This window comes from Lynx rufus, unplaced genomic scaffold (genome assembly GCF_022079265.1).
Source record: "Lynx rufus isolate CCGP_SWC_20201006 ecotype Redwood Valley unplaced genomic scaffold, mLynRuf1.p SCAF_1, whole genome shotgun sequence".
NCBI classification, from domain to species: Eukaryota; Metazoa; Chordata; class Mammalia; order Carnivora; family Felidae; genus Lynx; species Lynx rufus.
In genome coordinates, this window is record NW_025814823.1 from 78642975 (window position 1) to 78666277 (window position 23303).

Here is a 23303-nt window from a genome sequence, read left to right on the forward strand (position 1 = left end):
GGCCACTGTATTGCTCTTACAGCTGCAACTTCCAATGTATCTTTCTGATTCTCATTCATACTTGTTCCTCCCCCTAGATCGCAAGCTCCATGGGGGTAGAGATAGTGTCTTTTCTTTTTCTTTTCCTTTTTTTGCTATTCCGAGCACAACACATGACCTAAATTTAGTGCTTAGTAAAACTGTTGGATGAGATAAACGACAGACGGAATCCACACTGAGCAAAAGTTGAAAAATTCAAACCATTAGAACTTGATTATTTGTTGGATTTCAGGATTGCAGAGGAAGGAATCAGGCATGTTTACAAAGTTCCTAGCTTGGGCAACTCAGAGGTTACTTATATCCACTAAGAGAAAACAGAAGAATAAGAGGCGTGTGGGTGTGAGGAAGACAAAGAAATAAATTTGGGTCATGCTGAGTTTGAATCGTCACTGTGGCAGCCAGGCAGAGATGTCCAAGGCGAAGTGGAAGGTGTAAGGGCTGGCTGTGCAATTCACTGATAGCTTTCTCCAAGCATTAGGTATATTTTTGTGTTTACCTTCCTTGGCTTCAAGTATGTGTGCATATCGTGTCATGCATCTAATTTTCATCACTGGTAAGTTACCTATACCCAGTGCCTTCTGAGTATACACCATTAATAATGAGAAGTGTTCTAAAGTGATGCAAGGAATTCATGGTAAAAGGGGGGGGGGAGCCATATCCTGTGGAGATGATGACTCAACTATAAAATTAGTCATTTTAAATTAAAATGCTTCATCAATTGTAAAATGAAATAACTTAGGAAGATGGCATTTTGTTTCCTGGGGTTTTGTTTTGTTTTGTGTTTTTACTCTTAGTGTTTATGAGCCAAGGCAAAGGACTACCATTTTATATATCCTTACAGTGCTTTAGGCATAGAAAATACTGAAATCAGGAGTGGTACCTGGCAGTGTGACAATGTCCAATTAATGCTTAGGACTCTACACACACACACGCACACACACAGTCTTCCATTCAGATAATATCTTTCTTTACTGCTATCAACTGTTGTGATTTCTGTTTTGCTCTGTCAACTTCTTTCCAAAACCCCCAAAGAACCAGCACCCCTTTTTACTTCCTCAGGGCCATTGTAGTGCTACCACCTTTCTGAATTACCCAGAATTGAAAACTTGTTTTTATTATTAGTTTTTAATTTTCCTTCCAACACACACTCGGTCACAAACTTTTAATTTTTTTTCACAATTTATCTGGGATGCTGTATTTATATAATTGCTTTGGGGATCAAATCACCCTTATATTATATTTATGCCAGTCAACAGCTGAACCTTTGTTTTCACTCTTCTCCGTGTGGCAACTTAGTCTCCACAAGGACACATGTATGACGTTTCTCAAGCACAACATATATCAGGCAGGCCCCTGTGAAGATTAGGAATTTCTTTTTTTTTTTTTTTCCTGGTAAGTCAAATACATACTTCTCAATTTAGCTCTCTAGACATACTTTTAAAACTCTGTTAACTTGTATTGGCAAATTGTTTATTGCCAATCAAATAAGAATTTATAATCCAGTTTTTCACCCCTAAATTCTTGTATTCCCATTCCAGTAGAAATGTTTTTCCCCAAATCATGCTTTCTTGAATTTCCTCATAAATCTGTGTTCATCATTAGGTCAGTATTGGGGTCTTTATGGAATTTATCCTGGTTAAACTTTTCCAGCCACTGATTATTTATTCAAAACTAGCTCAGGAAAAAACAAACTGTATTTCTCGTGACCTCATACACTGAATGGTAAGGTATACAGAAATAAAAGAGAGACATCGCCTTCAGGGTCCTCATTCTTTAAAACCTGTGGTGCAGTAGGTAAGAAGACAGAAGGAGGAAGGGACACAGGAAAATGCAGGAAGGACATCTCACCAAGACTGAAGAGCTTGGAAGAAGGTTGAATGAGAAGAGTAAAAAGGACTACGAAGGAGGAGTAGGTGTGGATCATATGGATGGGGCGAATGTAATGGGAAGCGCACTGTGTTTTCCACTGGAGTTATGTATAATCTGCGTAATTGCAGTATTTATGGTAGTTGATATTAGATCGAACTTTTGTTGAAATAAAGAGAATAAACCCGATCCCAGTTTGAAAAGGTTCGGATCCAATACAGAAAACAATACAGATACCAGCAATCCCATTAACTTTCCAATCCCTTTTTCTATTTAAATGGTGTTTCAAATGTAACATAAAGGTTATACGTAAACAGATGGCTTTCAAACTCAAGATGTTTTCCATAGGGAAAATATTTCAACGCTAGTCTAGTTGTGAGGTTGGTTGGATTTTATTGTATCAGATATTGAGCAATAGCAAATTATTTTTGTTCTGAAAACTCTTATTTTAGGAATTCTCTTTTGTGAACTGTTTTGGCCGTCAATATCATATATTTGTTTTAGAAATATTTTACACAAAGTTTAATATTATGGATAAATATTATGCTGTAAATTTGTACTTAACAAGATCAGTTTTCCTTTTTTTCACACATCATTATAATATATAATATATACATTTAGAAATATGCGGGACCCCATCACACACAGGAAAGTTTTAATGTATGCTATCGCCTTGATTCGTTAAAAAGATAAATTGTTCTCAGACTCTTCAAATTTCCTTCCGTTGTAGTAGAGGGAAAGATGTATGAAGACTTTTAAAAACTAAACACAATCGATGAACATCATACTTGCTACCAATCTTGTGTTTCTTACAAGACTGTGCATTCTCAGAACTCTTGTGGTTGGATATCTTTGCTACTGGGAGAGATGAAAAAGTGTTGCTTTTTTGACCCACTTTTTGTGAGTGACAATCTATAGTTTAAGGTCACATCTGTGTTGAATGGGAAAGTCCTAAAGGACTGTTGTACGAGAGAGAAGATGACAATGGATATGGAATTTTCTAAAAAGGAAGAGCTGAAAGTGAAGAGGTAAATAACACTGATAAGGTTGATAGGACCCAAGCAGCATCTCTGGAGGTCAGAATGGGAAGTCCTCTGCTGATTTCCAACAAAACTCCTTCCGAAGCCCGGTGACTTTCTCTGGAGTAAGGAAAATTAATGAATGGCACTGGCTTCAGTGAGTATAATTCAAATACTGTTGTTGAACTTTTCTTTTAATATTCCATTTTCCTTTCTGAAGAGTATTTCTTGAAACACACTTTTCCCTCCGTAGTGTATTTTCTTCTAAAAGTTAGATTCCTGCTACTACGTGATAGAATAGATCATTGTTTCTTGACGTGTAGGTTGTAGCCAACTGGAGTTGGGCTGCTGCGGAGATTAAAACTTTAGATGTTTTCTTATCAGTTTGGTAGCCTCAAGGCATCAGTCTTTCTCCAAACTCCTGTGGAGTTTTGGGTAAGTGGTCAAGAAAAGGGTTAGTTGAAACAGGGAGTAACCTGGTTTTCTCTTTATTGGGTGAATCGGATCTTTGTGCTCCCCTCGTGGGCTTCCATCATGGGCCCAGTTAACTGGGTTCAGTACAGAACAAGAACAAGAATGCTAACACGGCGACTGCCGTAATAACCAAGCTTGATTTCGCAATTATTGCGTATCAGGAGTAGTACGCAATACTCCACATGCATTATCTCATTTAATCTCTATGTACGCGTACATGTGCCGCAAAGGAAAGATGGAACGTTTGGAAATTTGACTTTGACTTGTGTCAACATCCGCCTCTTCTTCTGTGTGGAAGAAAGATTAAAGCTTCACATGCTCTGATTGACCCTTGCATCTGTCACAGAACTGAGCAGTAAGCCCTTAAGAAGTGTTTGTTAGAGAGATAGGAACATGTTTCAAATAGGTTTAGCAGGGCTCCCCTAGATCCTGTGCACGCTCCTCAGACTTTCACTGCTTTGGCTGTTTCGTTAAATCTTTTCTCTCAAGCCGCCCTTATTCATGACCATCTTGCCACTGTTGATGCTTTGACATATTTGTCGTGGCAGAAGGTCTGTCAGCGCAACAGCACTGGGTCACATTTTCCCTATGGCATAGACATGGCTCCCGTTGTTTTGCAGATCAATAAAAGAATCACAGAATAGTCCAGAATGTTCTGCCTCTGTTAAAATGATCAGGTTTACATGAAAACGTGGTAGAAAAGTTTCAGAGTCATACAAGAATTGCAGTTGTTCACATGATATTTCCACCTTGAAATACCAAGGGAAACTTGATAACAGATTTTCTTATGTGAATACTCGCTGTATTCTTTGCAGGCCTGTGTCTTTGCACAGCTTGGGAAGAACTTATCACGATTACCTCTGTTACTCCGTGTTGTAAATATCAGAATGTTTTCAGTTAATCAACTGAAGCAGAATTCACTGTGTCAAGCTCTTAAAATGTATACAGAGAGAAGCATGTTCTTAATAACCCACTTCGGGGCACCTGGGTGGAGCAGTCGGTTAAGCGTCCGACTTCAGCCAGGTCACGATCTCGCGGTCCGGGAGTTCGAGCCCCACGTCGGGCTCTGGGCTGATGGCTCAGAGCCTGGAGCCTGTTTCCGATTCTGTGTCTCCCTCTCTCTTTCTGCCCCTCCCCCGTTCATGCTCTGTCTCTCTCTGTCCCAAAAATAAATAAACGTTGAAAAAAAAAAATCCCACTTCAACTCGGAATAAAATACTTACTGGATAATAAAAACTCTAAACTAATATTTTCTTAATTTCAAATAGGCATGCTTAAATTTCTGTTTTATGATTTTCAGAGATATATACTGCTTTGTTTTCTGTTCCCATGGAAAATGTCCTTATTTTGTGTTCACCTGGAGGCATTTGTCTTTATTTAACAGAATAGTTCTCTCTTTCCTTGAATATTTTCTGGAATATTGTACATGTGATAAGTGATGCGATGCGAACTGATGCTTCCCAGAAGTTTTACTGATTATGCGGTTTCAGGGAAATCTCCCATTTTATTTTTAACGATGTTCCCTCTTTCTTTTTTTTTTTTTGGTCCAAAACACTTTACCAAAAGCCTGACTTTGGCTCCAGAGTGAAATGGGCATGGTTTCAATTCTGGCCCCGTCACTTCCCGCTGCAGGCCCCGAACAAGTTGTTTACACTTTGCAGGACTTAGTTTCCAGGATGTAATTTTTAGGATTTTTGTGAGGTTGCCTGTATTTATATCCGCTCAATAAATGTTAGCAATTGTTTTTATTTTCAGTAATGTTAATATTATTAGCACGACCACTGACTTATTAATTAGCGTTAGGGATTTTTTTAAACAAAAAAAAATCACTTTGGAATATTCTGGTAGTTTGGTTCATGTCTATGATAGACTTGAAAAACACATAATAAACTCGCTTTCTGTCCAGGCATAATATTTGAAGGCAAGTTACGGTGAACAATAAAGATGATATACTTACCGTTTTTCAACAGTGTGTAGGGTTTTTCTAAACCATGAACTTCAAGGACATATTCTATTTTAAGTAAAATTTATAATAAATATCTGTGGGCAAATTTCACAAAGTAATTGTAGAACAATGTGCAGGATCCGTAGGAGGTAGAATTGGCTCGGTGTTTCTGGAAAAATAGCTTTGTGGACTCAGGCACTTTTCTTCCTTCCCTTACTGTTCCTATTCAAGTAACTAAAAGGATATATTTTTGCTTTTCAGTCATTCAAGACTGCTTGCAACTGATCGCAGACAGCGACACACCTACTATACGAAAAGGTAATGAGATGGCCCCCCCGTAACTTTTCTACTCACACCTCTAAGATTCTGTTCAAACTTCATCACGAATCAGCTGTTTTCCTCAACTTCTTAGAATCAGGTGTAAAGTAAGAAACTTAACCGTTATCAAAATGATTGGGTAATAAATATTTAGGCGAATGTAATAATCCAACAAGCCGACTTATCTTAGAGACACTAACACTTAGAGATTTAAAATAATTAGCCTATGATCAAACAAAATGAGTACTAAGCCAAACTCAATTTTTTATTTTTTAGAAATCATTTTGGCTTCTCTAATACCTTCTTCTTCACAAGTATTAATTCTCCTATTTGTTAGGTTTTAGAGATCTTAACAGGATGAAGACAGAACTGAACAGGTCATAAATATTTTATATTCATTAATTAATAAATATATTGTATGTGCAAATAAACATACATTTTTATGACAATCCAATGTGAGATGATTGCTTTCTATTTTGCGTATATTGGTTAAGGACATGCAACGTCCAGTTACTGTGTGGGCAGTGGGGCTTAGCGATGAATAAGATACATATGTTCCTCACTTTCACGGAATTTACCTTTTGATGACGGGAAAACAGGAAAAAAGAAAAAGCAAATGAACAAGTAAAATGTAGAATGAAAAAATTAAGTGCGATGGAGAGAAATAAAGCAGGCGAGGGGCTGGGGAATGTCTGGGCGGTGAACCAGAACAGGGAGTTCATGAGTGTCAGAGGGTTAAGCTGGGGGTCAGGAATGGGGAAACAAGAAGAAGCCCAGAGAATGAATTTGGATTGGCCTTTGTAATGATTGCCAAGAGTGCTATCTTCCATCTGTGTTTTTCTTTGTGACTTTAATTATCCTGAATGTAATGCAGATACTGAACTATTTGAAATTCTATTATTTATTGCTCTGCATTTTCCAAAGTCATATGGTTGCAACCTTTAATAGGCAGCAGACTGTTTACTAAGGATTAAACTAAGGTCAGAAGAAGACCTTAGGACCAAAGATAAAATCTTTAACATATGACTTAGAAAAGGTTTGTTTCACACATTTGGCCCAAACAGAAATGCCGTGAATCACTCTAAAAGATGAGGCTGCTACTTGATCGTGAACATGACTTGCACAGAGTAGTATGCATGATCTCCACGGACTGAAGGGTGCTTGTGTGGGTGCTTCGCTCTTTGGACCCATGGGTCAGCCTTATGAGACCAGCAAGCCTTGAACAACATGTATTTGCTAGTGGGCATGGGCACTTAAGCACCATTGCTTTCCTGCATCCCATACGTTTTTGTATGTTGTGTTTCCATTTTCCTTTCGTTCAGGATATTTTTTAATTTACCTTCTAAATATATATATTTTTAAATATTTATTTATTTTTGAGAGAGAAACAAAGCATGAACAGGGGAGGGGCAGAGAGAGAGAGAGACACACAGAACCTGAAGCAGGCTCCAGTCTCTGAGCTGTCAGCACAGAGCCTGACGCAGAGCTTGAACCCATGAACCATGAGATCATAACCTGAGCCAAAGTTGGACACTCAACCGACTGAGCCACCCAGGTGCCCCTACCTTCCGATTTATCTTTGACCCATTAGGTGTTCAGGAATGCATTGTTTAATTTCCACATATTTGTGAATTTTCCAATTTTTCTCCTGTTACTGATTTCTAGTTTCATACCATTGTGGTTGGAAAAGATGCTAGGTATGATTTCAGTCTTCTTAAATCTATTCAAATTTGTTTTGTGCCCTAACATTTTATTTATCTTTAAGAATTTTCTTTGTGCATCTAAGAAGAGTGCATATTCTGCTACTGTAGAATGAAACATTCTGTGCATATCTGTTAAGTGCAACTGCTCTGTAGTGTTGTTCAAGCACACTATTTCCTTATTATTTTCTTTTGGATGACCTATCCTTTATTGAATGTAGGGTATTGAATTTTCCTACTGTTATTGTATTGCTATCTATTTGTCTCTCCAAATCTGTTAACATTTGTTTTATACGTTTAGGGGCTCCAATGTTGAGTGTATGTGTGTGTGTGTGTGTGTGTGTGTGTGTATGTATATACATAGTTGTTGTTTTATCCTCTTGATGAATCAATCCACTTGTCATCATGTAATGACCTTGTTCATCCCTTGTGACATGTTTTGACTTGTTGAAGTCTATTTTGTCTAATATAAGAGTAGCCACTTCTTGTCTCTTTTGTTTACCTTTGGAGGAAATATTGTTATCCTGCCCTTCACTATGTGTGTCCTTAAAGCTGAGTGACTTTCTTGTAGACAGCGTATGGTTGGATTTTGTTTTTCTTTCAAATCATTCAGCCACTCAATGCCTTTTGATTGGGGAATTTAATCCATTTACATTTAAAGTAATTATTGGTAGTGAGGACATATTATTTTCCTTCTGTTAATTGTTTCCTGGCTGTTTCATAGTTCCTTTGTCCCTTTCTTACTCTCTTGCTGTCTTTCTTTGCTGCTTATTTTGTGTACTGGTAGCTTTGATTCCTTTGTCTTTGTATTTTGAGTGTCTACTACAAGTTTTTTATTTGTGTTTACCATGAGGCTTACATAAAACAGCTTAATTACAGTAGTCTATTTTAAGCTGATAGTGACTTAACTTCAATTTCCTACAAAAACTACACTTTTACTTCTCCCTCCCCCACACTTTGTTACTGATATATGCCTGTTTACATCTTTCTATGTTGTGTATCTATTAACCAATTACTATAGTTATAATTCTTTTAATACTTTCATCTTTTAACTTTTATACTAGAGTTGAAAGTGATTTATAATTCGCGATAGCCATTTCTTTCAGGTTTATGAAGATTTGTTTTATCCCTTTATTTATGTTGGGTTTTCTTGGTTCTTCATGTTCCTCATAGAGTTGCTTTGTTGCCTCTGCATCTGAAGAAGCACTACCTCTCCTACTCCCCATGGACTGACTTTCCCTGGAAGACACTTCCATTGGTCAGCAGTGCTTATATCAGCCACTCTAAGGCCAGACAGGAGCAAGGTCCCCTTTGCTTCCTCCTTTCCCTCCTGGAGGAAAAGAATCTGTTCTCTGCTTCTCCTCAGTCTTACAAAACAAAACAAAACAAAACAAAACAAAACAAAATGCTGGGTATAAGAGACTGTCCTGTCCTTTTCTTTGTTTCTAACTGTATCAAGCACCAAGCTCTTTTGGTTATTCCACACTAAGTACAGGGTGAGATGATGGAAACCAGCTCCCTAGAAGGCACTCTGAGAAGCCATAGGGCACAGGTGCACCCTTCAATCTCACCCCCCATGGAAGACTCACAGGCTGAGGCAGGCTTCTTGGTGCTGAGCTATGCCTGTTTGGGGTAGGGACTAAGGTGAATAAATTGAAACCGCTCCTCTTACCTATAAAAATGTGACTGCTTCTCAGTTTGTGCTCTACTACTTAGCTTCTACTTCTTAGCTGGATTCTGAATTTCTTTTCAAGGTATCTCAGCACCAGTATTATTGTTAAATCAATGTTTCTGTGCAGGGATGATGTGTAAGGCTCCCTACACTGCCATCTTGCTGACATAATCCATCATTCGGAACATTTGTTTGTTTATTTATTTATTTATTTATTTAAACGTTTATTCATTTTTGAGAGACAGAGACAGAGCGCGAGCGGGGGATGGAAAAAGAGAGAGGGAGACACAGGATCTGAAGCAGGCTCCAGGCTCCGAGCTGTCAGCACAGAGCCCGACGCGGGGCTTGAATCCACAAAGCATGAGATCATGACCTGAGCCAAAGTTGGACGCTTAACTGACTGAGTCACCCAGGCGCCCCGATTCCATTCTTTTCTGTCAAGCCATCATTCTCTTTACAAGCTTTCATTTGTTTGGGATTTTACAGAGAAATATATTCAATACCCACTGCAGGTGCTTGCTTGTACTGTGCTTTCCTCATTCATCTCTTACTTTCTGGAATTCCATTCTTGAGTAGTTTACCCAAAATGGGCTCATGAGAAGAATGCTCACAAAGTTTTCACACTGATAAAACTGTATCTTTGGGGGTGCCTGGGTGGCTCAGTAGGTGTGAGCGTATGACTTCAGCTCAGGTCACGGTCTCATGGTTCATGAGTTCGAACCCCGCATCGGGCTCACTGCTGTCAGTGCAGAGCCTGCTTGGGATTCTCTGTCCCCCTCTCTCTGCCCCTCCTCTGCTCACTCTCTCTCTTTCTCTCAAAAATAAACATTTAAACATTTATACATCAGGGACAGCTGTCTAGATACAAAATTCCCATTTCTTCTCTTGAGTTGTAGGAATTTCTCCACTGTCTTTGGGCATTAGATGCACATTAAAGAAAACTAAGGTAAGAGAAATTTTTCTTCTCATAAGTGGCTTGACTTTCTTGCCTGACTGTACAAAGAGTTATTTATTTCCCTTAAAAAGGCAAAACTTATTTGGCTATATATGTCAGGGTTGACTATTATGAATAACAGCCCTCAAAGGCGTCTACAGCCTGATCCCTGAAACTTTTGTGAGCATTTTACTTCATGTGGCAAAGGAGACTTTGCAGATGTGACTGAGATAAGAAATTTGAGGAAACTACCCTGGCAAGCCCAGTGTAATCACAAGGGTCCTCAAAGAGGAAGCTGGTAGGGTCAGAGTCCAAGAAGGAGATGCGGTGATGAAAGCGAAGCTCGGAATGATGTGGTTGCTGCCTGGGAAAATAGAAGAGGCCACAAGGCAAGGAAAGTAGGTGGACTGGAGGAGCTAGGAGAGGCAATGGATGGGTTTTCCAGCTTCCAGAAGAAGCACTATCTTGCCAACACCTTGAGTTTTGCTCAGCGAGACTTCTCATGTTTTGCACTGTGACATAATACATGTGTGTTGCTTTAAGCCACTGAGTTTGTGGTAATTTGTTACAGCAGCCACATGGAACTGGTGAATTTTGGAATCAACCTTTCTGGGCTCAGGATGTGGTTTCTCAGTCTGTGGTTGTTTTGCTTGACTTTTGTTGTTGCTGGTTTTTTCAGGGTTCCAGTTCTGTGTAGGATGGTAATTCTTTACCTGTCTTACGTATTCTATAGCTCTACATTCTTTTCTCAAATTCTAAACTCTTTATTTCCATCTTCTTTTGTGTAAAACCAACTTTCCATTCTGAAACTTTTTATTTTCATTTAAATGAGGATTTTTCCTCCTCATCTTCCAAGTTCTTTTAACCCGTACTGAAATTCCCAGGATGGTAAGATTCTAGATTTCTGTGTACATGTGAGGGCTTCTTCACCTTTAGGGAGTTGACTTTTGCTGGCTCTTTATGAAGTTGGCCACTGCCGGGACCTGTCGCTGTTTTCTCTGCCTCCTCTCTCCCCTTCCACATCCAGCCCGGTGTGAGCTCAGTGACTTTGTTACCCTTTCAAGTTACTCTGGAAAACGTGCCATTTCTTTCTGTCCATTTCTTTCACGTGACTTAACAGAGGTAAAGAAAGGGCAGATGTATTTTCCTCAATCATGTTGATGGTGGAAGTCCCTTGTTTATTTCTGCTTTGCTACGTAATTGTTTCGTAATTATTTCGTAGAGGCAAGGATGAGATTTACTTTTAATCTCCCAGTAGAATTTAACACTTGATGACTGTTTCTTCTAGAAACACAGGCTTCCTGAAGTTTGTTTCTCTAACCATTCTCTTTTCAGCGTCTCCTTTTAAATCTCTTTGCAAATTACTCCTAAATGTATCTCCTCCATATTGATGTCTTTCAAGACCTCTGATGTAGTCCTGTTCTCTTTTGTTTTCACCTTGTTTCTGTGGTGTTCTTAAATACTGTGTTGTGTTGTCATATAACAGCCACATGCTGATGGTTTGGATGTAGATCTTTAGCTCGAGCCACCAAGCTCCAAGCCTGTACACATCTCTTCCTTTACAACTTGGTGGCACCTCAGCCGCACTGTATAACTTGTCCCCAGATCCCTTCCTGCAGTGTTCCTCTGTCATTTAGTGTGATGGCTGTGTCCTCGCTTCTCTAACCCAGAATGCTGGGTGTCATTCTTGCCTGTTCCTGCTAACACCTTACGTTAATATCAAAACCCTACGAGTTATTCCCCATGAATCCAACCTGCATTAATCCATTTCGCTCATTCCCATCTCACCATCCTGGTACAGACGGCCATCATCTCCCACCTTGGCTGGTTCTTTGCCCCCATTTTTGTACCTTTTCTTGCCTGGAAGCCGCATCGTGATATTTCTAAAAGATGGAATAATCATTTCTCTCCACTGCTTACAGCCCTACAGGGCCCTCCAGTTGCCCTCCATACAGCTCTGCCCCTTGGCCCTGCCCGGCTGCATTTGTTTTCTCCTGATTTCCCTTGCTCCACCTCAGCTATGGAATCAAGCCTACGATAACTATGGATTTCCAGGCCACACTATACTTGCTTTATACAAAAAAATTACGATGTCTTGAATTGGTTTACTTTCTCTTTTTAAAAATGTGTTATCAATATTTTATCCCTTAAAACTATTTCCAGCAGCTGTACGATAATAACATTTAAAAATGAAGAGAAGTCACCAATGTAGCAGCTCTGATCGACAGCTGCTGTCTGAGCATCTATTTCCAGCTGTTGAAGGAGGTAACACCGGGGGTACGAATGTTTGCAAGGAAACGTCCAATTGATAAAATAGAATAAAAACCAAATATTAATGAAATGTCTGATTCTTCTATAAAATGTCGTCAACCTAAAATTTATGTATTTGTTATATGTGAGAACAGGAAAGATCTACTCTTTTGAGAGCAAACACTTTCAAGTGCACGCGTAAATTATTTTCACAAACTAATACTGGCATTCTTTTTATTGAATTTCGCAGGTCGTTGCACACATTAATTTTCTTAAGTTTTCAAAAACAGATCAGTACATCAAGTATGTACAGCTGAGTGGAGGTGGGAAGTTCAGCCTTTTTATACACCACAGCACATCTGTATTTTAGCTGTGGACTAGCAAAGATAAAATAAGCAGTAATACTCTTGGAGTGTACTTCCGAATTTTCAAATACCGACTATAAGTAGTAATGCATTCTGGTTTACAAAGGCATCCTACAGGGGCGCCTGGGTGGCTCAGTCGGTTAAGCGTCTGACTTCGGCTCAGGTCATGATCTCGTGGTTCATGGGTTCGAGCCCTGCGTCCGGGCTCTGTGCTGACAGCTCAGAGCTTGGAGCCTGCCTTGGATTCTGTGTCTCCCTCACTCTCTGCTCCTCCCCCACTTGTGCTTTGTCTCTCTCGGTCTCTCAAAAATAAATAAATGTTTAAAAAAAAAAACGAAAAAAAAAAAGAAAAGCATCCTACAGAATAGGCACTTCATGTGTATTTTTTTCATTAGCATTTCTCTGTAGTCTAATTTGCGTGTGAAAAATCTAAGCACGTTTTAATATGTAGAAACACGTTATAATATTTATGCTTAAGTTTATAATTACTTTTAATTTACTGTTTCGTCTGTTTGCTTAAAGGATTCGACACTCATTCAGTAGCACGTATTCACTGAGTGCATATACTGTGCTGGGCTGTATTCTTGGCATTTGGCGTTAGGGAGTAGAATTCGTGTGCGCGCGTGTGCGTGTATATGGGTGTGTGTGCTGTGTGTGTGTGCAGTGGGGGAGAAATGCAGACAGTACATTAAAACAGGTAACCATGCACTGACTCTCTTTAATGAGAACATTCCCAGCAAGATAGGATGAAATGCCAAAAGAAAATGCCGAGAGGACGTAAGAATATATACCTAGTAACTATTTGTTTTTCTTTCTTTGCTGACAATACAGTGGCGGAATTGGGTAAAAAGCACCTCACTGATTTTATAGATATAAGTATGGTGTAAAGAAATAGGAAATCAACCTATGACATTGAAAAAAAAATGTTTAGTAAGTAAACATCTCTAGCCAGTTTTAGAACTCTGTGTGTTACTTTAGTTCACGAGTGATGTCGCATTTCACACGGTTTCAGTAACTAGCTCACAAAATGCTTTTAAAGTAGGTAAACAAATACATAAATAACAGAATGCTTTTAAAAAACAATCGGATGCTTGCGGGTAGTTGCAGAGAACGCCCTGCCATTTTGAATTAGCTTATGTTTAAAGTTGAATTAGTTAATTCAGTAAATATTTGCTGCATGTCTGCTGGAGGCCAGGCATGGTGTCAGGCCCTGGGCAAACAGCAGAGAACCAAACGTAAACAGTGTCTGAACCCAGAGAAGTCGGGATCCGAGATGTGTACTGTTTTGAAGGGAAAAGACGCCTTTCTTTGGTCAGAGCATCAAGTAGGTACCCTCGGAACCCACGAGAGCAGCTGCTTTCAGTAAGAACAACCAGGATGATTAATTCTTCCTCATATTTTCAGCTGTCTCTGAAAGTGCTTTGGGTACATGATCTCATTTAAACAAATGTGAAACTACCTTATTGTCATCTCGTCACTGAAATGATGCAGTATCAAAACGGGACGATGGGTTTGTCTCTGTGACTTGTAACTGGGGCGATCTTTTATCCAGGGACTGTCACCATCCCGAGTGGCACTGGTGGGTTTTACTCAAGGAAAGCTTCCTCACAGACCTTGGGAACAGCAAAGCAAGGTGGTGAGGGGCCTGCCGGATACTGTGGGGGCATTGGCTCCCCTGGGGGGACTGAGAATACACGAGAGGAGGGACAAGGGCACCTGTCTCTCCTCTCTGGCTCTCCCTCCCAGCGCCCGCCCTGTACCTGTGGGCATGTCAACTGGGAGAGCTGCCTTAGGGAACTGAACTCAGGTTCAAGGGGTAGTTTGCTTTGTGTGATCACCTCGGGTCCTTTCCTCCTCCACACATTCAGAAAATGCGTAGTTTTCGTTTTATATTTTTCCCTCAAGAATCCCATTTGGAAAAAGTTCAGATGTGACGGGTTGGCCTTCGGGGAGCTCGCTGAAGTGGGTGCACGCACTCAGCAGTTGTGTTTACGAATGTGAAAGCGTTACCGGCTGCTGCGTCCTACCGTGCAGCCCCTTTCAGAAATCCCCAGGGAACGTTTTCTTTAAACTCAGTCTAGGACAAGTTGTTTTTTTCTTGAGCTTCTGGAATATTGTCCCATGGACTCTGAATTTGATTATTGTTTCCCTTTTTGCTACGACCGAGGTGAAGCTTGGGGATGCGTGTGGTCCAACATGACCAATCATATGGGAACACTTTTTATACTATTTTAGACCACCACAGTTTCATTTTATTATTCTCTCTGTATGTTACCATTTCCCTCATCTTCTTTTCAATTATTTTATGCTATTTTACTTCTACCCTCCCCCCCCAACCCCACAGTTCTTAATCTGGCCTCAGGGTTCGCCGTTTACTCCAATCTTTACATGACGGTGAGAAACCCAGTGACTTTACACTGTGGATTCACAGGAGAGGAGCGTTTATACCCTCCTCAAGGGCGTCTGTCCCGAAGCACCATGTTCTGGCACAGAGATCGGGTCCCCTCCTGCCGACCCATTTTCTGTAGCTGCTGGCTGCTGTCTGCACCCTTCCTGGGGTTCTTCCACACCGCAGCTCCCCTGTCACTCCCAAGGGAAGCCTGAGGGGTCCCGGAGGAGAATTCATGTGCTGAGCACAAACCACTTTACTTGAATATTACAGAGGGACATTGCCAAGTTCCTTGACCATGTCTTAGGAAAGGCTATGTCTTGGGAACTTCCCACGCTCTCTGGAAGCTCTCTTCTGTTGCCCAGTGCACTGGGGAGGGGGCTTCTCCCCTGATGCCCTTCCCTAAATTCTCCCCCTGCTAGCCCCCTCCTCTCTGGGAAGCAAGGAAAAACCAGAAAACTTGTGTAAGTGTGTTATTCAGAGACATTTGGTCCATTTTTTTTTCTTTCGCCTCCAACTCTGCCATGCAGACCGGGCTCCGTGATGAAAATTGCTGCAATACACAAGAACAAAAGAAAACGCAGAACATTCTTATGAAGTGTTTGCCCTCAGGTTCCTGTCTCCGATGGTTGTCCGGGTTAATGTGCCAAGCACAGCTGAAAAACCAGCAGAGCTCCCTGATTTGTTTTCTTTTCCTCTTTTTTTTTTTTTTTCCTTGAAGATGAAATTCAGTTCTAAGTTTCAGACTCGGTTTAGCAACTAAGTGGAGGTGAAAAACTGCTTTCCTCACAAGTTACTCTCTCCATCGTAGGAGCCTACACGTTCGTTCCGTGGCTGCTCAGCTTTAAAAGAGGAAGGGCCCTGGAAGAAAAGGAAAATAAAATCCTGGTGAAAGAAACCGGTTACTTCTTTATATACGGACAGGTAGGTTCAACGCCCCACCTGTGCCACCGCCCAGTGCCTCCTTTTTGTGCTCGCTTCTGACAGAGTTCTTTGGTTTGTTCCTCAGGTTTTATACACGGATAACACCTTTGCTATGGGACACCTAATACAGAGGAAAAAAGTCCACGTCTTTGGGGACGAACTGAGTCTGGTGAATTTGTTCCGATGTATTCAAAATATGCCTGAAACACTACCCAATAATTCCTGTTATTCTGCTGGTAAATAACAGTTCTGTATAAATAGACAAAAAGACACTCCTTGATATGCTGTGCGTTTTTTATCCTCTTGAATGATGAGCTGGTTCCTTTTAATTGAAACAAAAAATCGTTACTAAGAGTTCTATCCCGTTTCTATACATTGAGAGAGGGCACTAACTCAGAGCTGTCGACACTGAGAGCAATTCTAAACTGCGTTTTCTTCAGCAGGTAAAACTGTATAGTAACGACAGCAGTGATAATAGAACGAGAACGGTCACCACGTGCCCGGCGACCTTGTCTGTCCCTTACCTGTGCTCCTTCACAGGATCCTCCCTGTTCAAGGGAGGCGGAATCCAGACACAGGGAGGCAGCACACGGTGTCCTAGCTTGCAGAGTTTCTAAGTTCCAGAACTTGGCATAAACCACCCGGTGTGACCCCAGAGTGGGAGCCCCCAAAGCTTTTCTTTTTTCTTTTTCTTTCTTTTTTGTTTGTTTTGTTTTGCTTGTTTTGTTTTGTTTTGTTTTGTTTTGTTTTAAGGGCTGCTAGAGAATGCCCTGGCCGGTTTGAGGGTCTGGTCAAGTTGCACAGTGGCTTTCTCTCAGCCTCATACAGGTGACCTCTGGTGGAAAGGGACAGCAGATGGATGGCTTTGGGATGTGAACATGTAGGCGCAAGGCTGCTGCAGCCCAGGGGCCCTGAAGACGCAGAGAGAAAAGAGGAAGGGTGGAATTTGTTCGTGTCAGGCCTTTGGGCTGTATTTGCCTACATAGTCTTTATTTCATGGTGGGGGTGAATTCATCAAAGCTGGTGTTGGGCGGGTGGGGGGAGCCCATATTTGCCTTAAACACATTGATTCCTCCCTGGTGGTTTTGACAAATCCAATGGAGAACCCTGAGGAATGTCTTCAGTTCCAGACTGTTCCCGTGAAAAGACAGCGTGAAATACAGGCCCGGGGACTGGCCACGCTATTTGTTTTTTTTTTTTTTTAATTTTTTTTTTAACGTTTATTTATTTTTGAGACAGAGAGAGACAGAGTGTGAACAAGGGAGGGGCAGAGAGAGAGGGAGACACAGAATCTGAAACAGGCTCCAGGCTCTGAGCGGTCAGCACAGAGCCCAACACGGGGCTCGAACTCACGGACCGTGAGATCATGACCCGAGCTGAAGTCGGACGCTTAGCTGACCGAGCCACCCGGGCGCCCCTGGCCACGCTATTTGAAACACTAACTCGCAAAGCTGTCTGCCGACAAGTGCACAAGAAGCCAATTGGGAAGGAAGGAAAATAGTTCATAAAAACGGAGACGATTGTCATTCTGGATCCACTGCCTTAAATAGCTGTTACGGGATGACGAGGAAGTGTGTTAAATTGGAACTCCCTCGTTTTCATAAAGAAAAGCTCCCCTGTGCCCAGCGATGACCAGTGTCCTGCTGTTGCAGGATCCTTGGAAATGGCGAGGCCACCCCCCGTCTGTGCTGTTCACATGCAGCAGTAATTACGGCTTCGCGAGCTGCTCGTGGAGGCTTTCTGGTCATCTGCCCCTCCGCGTTCATGGTCTCGGCCACACTTCCTAGCTGCCCGCTTTTTAAGAGTAGTTAACTGGGCCGTAAAGCTGAGTCTCAATGCCTGTCGCGTAGTATCATCCATGAGAACCGTTCTCTAGGACACCTCAGGTTTGCAATTTTAATCTGCTCTGGGCAAATCTGTTTAAAACCATTAAAAACCACAGATCTGTATCTGAGTGCGTGAAGCGCTTCCATACAGAATACCCTGGAAAAAATGTAGGTGGTCCATGTGAGGAGCCCAGCAGAAGACCAGGTGCCTCTTTTACACACTTACTCACTATCTCATGAACAAACTGAGTGTGTCTGTTGTAGAAGGTACAGCTGATAGCTATCATCTGGAAGACTCGAAATAGCCAATAACTCAGCATTAGAATTTTAAACAGAACCTACTTGAAAATAGTTCACACTGACTTTATTTTGAGAGTTAGCATTACTTAATGCTCTGTGATCAATAGCCTTTTCGAAATACTAGATTATCTTCAGTCTTTACAACTGATTTCTTCAACAAATAAATTCCAATCTGTTTTTTTTTCTTTCTACTATTTAATGTAGTCATCAAATGCCTTGCTAATCCTGAAAAGTGTACAATTACCCTTCACAGTACCTGAAACTATGTTCTTTTGTTTGTTGTCTGTCTTAGTCCGTTACAAAAACAAACAAACAAACAGACAGACACCCAAGATCCTTGGAGACAGAAACTTTTGTAATTCTGATCACAGCTCTTGTGTGTCTTGAAAGGTGCCTGGCACATCATTAAGTATTCAGTAAATAAACACTGACTGTCACTGAGGAGATCTGGGTGCTTTGGGTTTGATGATGGATGTTAACGTATGTAACATAGTTCCTATAATACATTTTCACTGCATATTCATGAAAACGCAACTACCTTTTAAATTATTGGTTGAAAGTATTAGCAGTTTTGATATTATTTTGTTTGTTGGTTTCTTTGTTTTTTCTCCTCCTTCCTTTTCCCTCCTATTTTCCTTTTAACATGGGGTCCGTATTGGGGTCCACATCGTCATGCTTACTGAGTGTAGTTCCCGAGTTGTGTTTTGTATTCCTGAATCACAGGATGCATCACTGTAAACTAGGCACACACAGATTTATCGATCAGTTTTGAGAAGCTAAGTACTTTCGTGCTTTTGGTTATAAAGTCAGATATGGTCATTTAAGGAAACATGAAATATAGAAGGCTGTAAAAAATAATGCAAATGAGTCCTAATCCTATGGTCTGGACTGTAGAGAAAACTATGTTAGCATATAGGCTTAGCTAATGAATGGTTTTGTTTTTTTTTTAACAATGTGTACATTTTATGTGCACATTTAAGTGTGTACGTGCAGCATACCCACACTGCACGGTGTGTGTCGTTTTTTTTCTATCTCTATTTTGTGTTTTTGCTTAACGTTGTTATAGTTTTCTTTGTCAATACAAGGAAGCAAAACCACTTTTAACCATATACTATCCCATCAAGACGACGTGCTACGATTACTTAACTTTTTTTCTTACCACCAGACATTGGTTTCCGTTCAGCGTCTCCATTTTATCGACAGTAGGTGGTAAACACAGTTATATCTGTTGTCATTCTTTCTGCTCATTTGCTTTAGCTGTTTCTGTTTTCCGGCTGGTGGAATGGTATAACTGGTTCAGACGTCTACCGGTGTGATTTGAGGTGTGCATGCGGACGTTAGCATTTTCCCAACATGACATAGTTTTATTTAATACGCGTCCCCCCCCCCCCCGCATCGTACAACCACTTAAAGTCCCTGTAAATCACTGTTTTCCAGGCATCGCAAAGCTGGAAGAAGGAGATGAACTCCAACTGGCAATACCGCGGGAAGACGCTAAAATATCGCAAGATGGAGATGGCACGTTTTTTGGAGCATTGAAACTTCTGTGACCTACTTCTACCTTGTTTGCGGCGAACTCCTTCCTTTCTCTGTGCCTCTAAGGAGAGAACACTTCACTGGAAATGCCAGAGGAAGAAAACCAGGAGTTACCGAACTCTTTTCTGTGAGCTATTTGTTTTGATTTGCTGAACCTAGAGCAAAACAGGAAATTGAACAGACAGCCGCAGCCCAGGGGTGTCATGTGAATTACAAGAAATAGAACCCGTTTGAGGAAAGATAGAAGTAGCCCTCTCCCTATAAAAGCCACGTTGAGCAACTTAGGCATCGCGGCTTGGCTGGTAGCAAACACAGGTTTCCGAGGGGCGATAATCCTATTTCTTCCTAAACGGCATTCCGTTGTGCGCTGGGGAACAAGTGCCCATGTCCGCAAGACCTTAATTGAGACATTTTGGGAAATCTCAGGATTCATCCCCTCTATGTTAAATATGCCCCCCCCACCTCTTCCAGTTAACGTTGTAGGAAGAAAAAATAAACCTTACAGAAATCTTGCGTTCAACACTTAAAAAAGTAATTAAACAAAGCTTCCATTTAAATGTATTATACGGTTGGACTTAAAATAAAATACAAGCACTATTTAAAGGTTTTTGGTTTATTTCAAGTTTGCAATTTTTGTCTGTAATATTCCGTATCACCTGATGGAACACCAGATAACACTTACCACGTATTTTTCCTAGCTTATTCAGTTACTTCAGAAACTTTTCCTGTAGGGTCATTCCAATTCTCATGCACATAAGCATTCAGCGAAAAAATACCTATAATTATTCTGTAAAAATAAAATCTCCGGTAGAAGTTAATGAGTACGTTCATAATAATGCAATGTATTTTCTCTTGATCTGTTCTTTTTTGTCAACTGCTGCTGGTATCCCAGCCTTTCAAAAGAGCACTCATGTTATTAGCTTTACAGAAGTCGAGGCTTCACTAAGGTTCTTGGCATCCTGAAGGATGTTATGTGCCGTGTGCTTGTTAAACGGATCCTGATATGCTGGGGACGCAATCCTTATTTTTGTCTAATAGGGAATCACGTGTGTGGATGCTGGCATAGCCATCTTATAACGTCAGTCTCTCTTGTTTTGCTTGTCTTTTTAAAAATGTCACTGGTGTAAAGAATTTACTTCATTCAACAATGTCCTTCTCTAGCTTAAACAGTAAAGGCAAGAATAGACCCTGGGCTATAATAATTCACTCCAGTCTACACCGAAGTGTTCTTAACAATGTGCTTTTCAAGACAACACAAAGAAGGATTTGTATTTTGCGTTCAAGATTAAACTTTCTTTAGAACTCTGATTTCCACGATTTTGGCTTTTTGGTTAAAGTCAAATATATTTTGCAACGTATTTTGTTTTACAAAAGTATAATTAAACAGTATAGGCAGAGCAAGAGTCCTGATCGAGGAGGTGAGTCATTTTCCTAGTGTTGCTGCTAACGTGAGTCACCAAATAAAAATCTTCAGTGCCTTCTGCCTGGCTTTTTTATTGGGTTTGGCTGACACTACCCCTCTTTTGGTTTGCCCCCATATAACTAAATGTCATTTTAAAAATTCAGGCAATGGAGTGCCTGAGTGGCTCAGTGGGATGAGCATCACGCTTCAGCTCAGGTCATGATCTCGCCGTTCCCAAGTTCGAGCCCCGCGTCGGGCTCTGTGCTGACAGCTCAGAGCCTGGAGCCTGCTTCCGATTCTGTGTCTCCCTCTCCCTCTGCCCCTCCCCTGCTTGTGTTCTGTCTCTGTCTCTCTCAAAAATAAATAAACATTAAAAAAATATGTTAAAAAAAGTATTTGAAATTATGAATATTTTACATATTTCAAACAGGATTTGTTCACATCAATACTATATATATAAAGATCTACACTGAGTATTTCTTGGAGCATATGGTTAAAGAAGGCCATGCTACGGATCCACAGGCTTGCACACCAAGCTACTGTGACCGACAGCTGGCCGCCTTGTTCTTCTTTGATGACTTAGCATCATTTATCAGCAGGTGCAGAATTCAGCCACATAGACTATACTTACAGTTTAAACCAGCATTGCAATGTGAATCCTGTCTTCCTCGAGTGTGAAACTGTGCAGAAAGTGAGACTGGTTCAGGGAGTGTATTTAGCAGTGAGGACGTGGGTCGGAGGTGAGGTGATGTGGTGTGGGGGGGGTGGTTTCCAGTGCAACGCACCGGTGGCCCCGCTTCCCTCTTTTCTATCCTGCCCCAGTTGACTTTAGGAAAAATGAGGTTACCCTGGGACTTCCTGTGACAGCGCTTGCAAGGTTAAGTGTGTGGGCCCAACCAGAGGCTCTGGTCTTAAATGCGAAGTCAGGATCGGGCTAGTAAATAGCTCCTCGAGGGTGTGGACTTGCCGTCTGTCGGAGACAGTCCATCCAGCAGCCAGCAAGTGTCCACGATGAAGTGACGTGCAGCCTACCTGACGCCTGCAGAAATCAGCTGTACTTCTCAGTCCTTCTGCAGAGAGGGGACCTGCCAGCCTGGTTTGCTCTGGGGGCATCAGCTCACTGATAGAAGAACCGAATAAACCCTTTTGTAGTTTGGGTTAGGAATCCGGCTTGCCCGCCCCGGAGGAGAGGTTGTAACCCCTGAGCAGCGCCGCAGGATGGGCTTCGGCTCCCTCCTTGCTTTACAGTTTTCCACTGGGTTGCTAAGACAGAAATCTAGACTCATTATGTGAAACAGGACGTTTAAACTTCTTTTTTGAAATACGGAGGTTTTATTTCAAAACATGCATGCAATAAGATGCCATACCTCGGGGGTGCAACTTGGTGACACGTTTTTACAAAGTGGGCATCCCCGGGGCGCCTGGGTGGCTCAGTCGGTTGAGCGGCCGACTTCGGCTCAGGTCATGATCTCGCGGTCCGTGAGTTCGAGCCCCGCGTCGGGCTCTGTACTGACCGCTCAGGGCCTGGAGCCTGCTTCGGATTCTGTGTCTCCCTCTCTCTCTGCCCTTCCCCTGCTCATGCTCTGTCTCTGTCTCAAAAATAAATAAACGTTAAAAAAAAAAAAAAAAACTTTAAAAAAAAAAAAAAAAAAACAAAGTGGGCATCCCCCTGTAGCCACCCCCAAATCTAAATAGGGAACACTGTCAGTCCCCCACCGTCCCCCAACCCGGCCATTCTTACGGAAAAACACATTTGGAAACAATGCTGGGGGTGTGTGGCCAAAGCAAACCCCCTCAGGCTTAAGGTTCCTCTTAACAATGGAACAGACCCCACCTACTCCCCCTCGGGGTTCTCTCGGGAATTTGATTAAAGACATACTTATGGCCAGAGACCACCCCTCCTACAATGGAAAGGAGCCCATCAGGAATGGACAACCCAGCACCTGGAGCGATCCAGCCAGTAAGGGTAGAACCTGAAAAGGACCAAGGGGGAAGGGATGGCGGAGGGGGAGGGCTGACCAGAACCTTATAAAGCAAGGACCCTCCCCTACAGTCCTCGGCGTTCACTTTCCAATGTCCCCTCTCAGGAAAGAGAGCTTTGCTACTACTCTTCCCTTCTGATCTTAGACTTTTAATAAACTTCTGCCCGATGCTCATTCTGTGTCCCCCTCTTCCTTCTTCCAAGCGGCGAGACAACAACCCCCAGGTATTGTGGTGAAAAATCTTGCAACATTATCCTGGTGTGATCCCTACCAATATTTAGAATATAGGACACTTCATGGGCCGACTGGGGGGCTCAGTCGGTTATAAGCGTCCGACTTCGGCCCCAGTCATGATCTCACGG

At 41.6% G+C, this 23303-nt stretch overlaps 1 protein-coding gene across 1 annotated transcript in view; it reads left to right on the plus strand.

The window, feature by feature from the left end:
• Positions 1 to 21038, plus strand: part of TNFSF13B (TNF superfamily member 13b) — a 33523-nt gene extending 12485 nt beyond the window's left edge. Inside the window, exons 3-6 of the mRNA XM_047081755.1 lie at positions 5605 to 5661; positions 15783 to 15895; positions 15981 to 16131; positions 19459 to 21038. Coding sequence (XP_046937711.1) covers positions 5605 to 5661; positions 15783 to 15895; positions 15981 to 16131; positions 19459 to 19571 — 434 coding nt within the window. The 3' untranslated portion in view covers positions 19572 to 21038. The remainder of the gene's footprint in view (positions 1 to 5604; positions 5662 to 15782; positions 15896 to 15980; positions 16132 to 19458) is intronic.
• The last annotated feature ends 2265 nt before the right edge of the window (positions 21039 to 23303 follow it).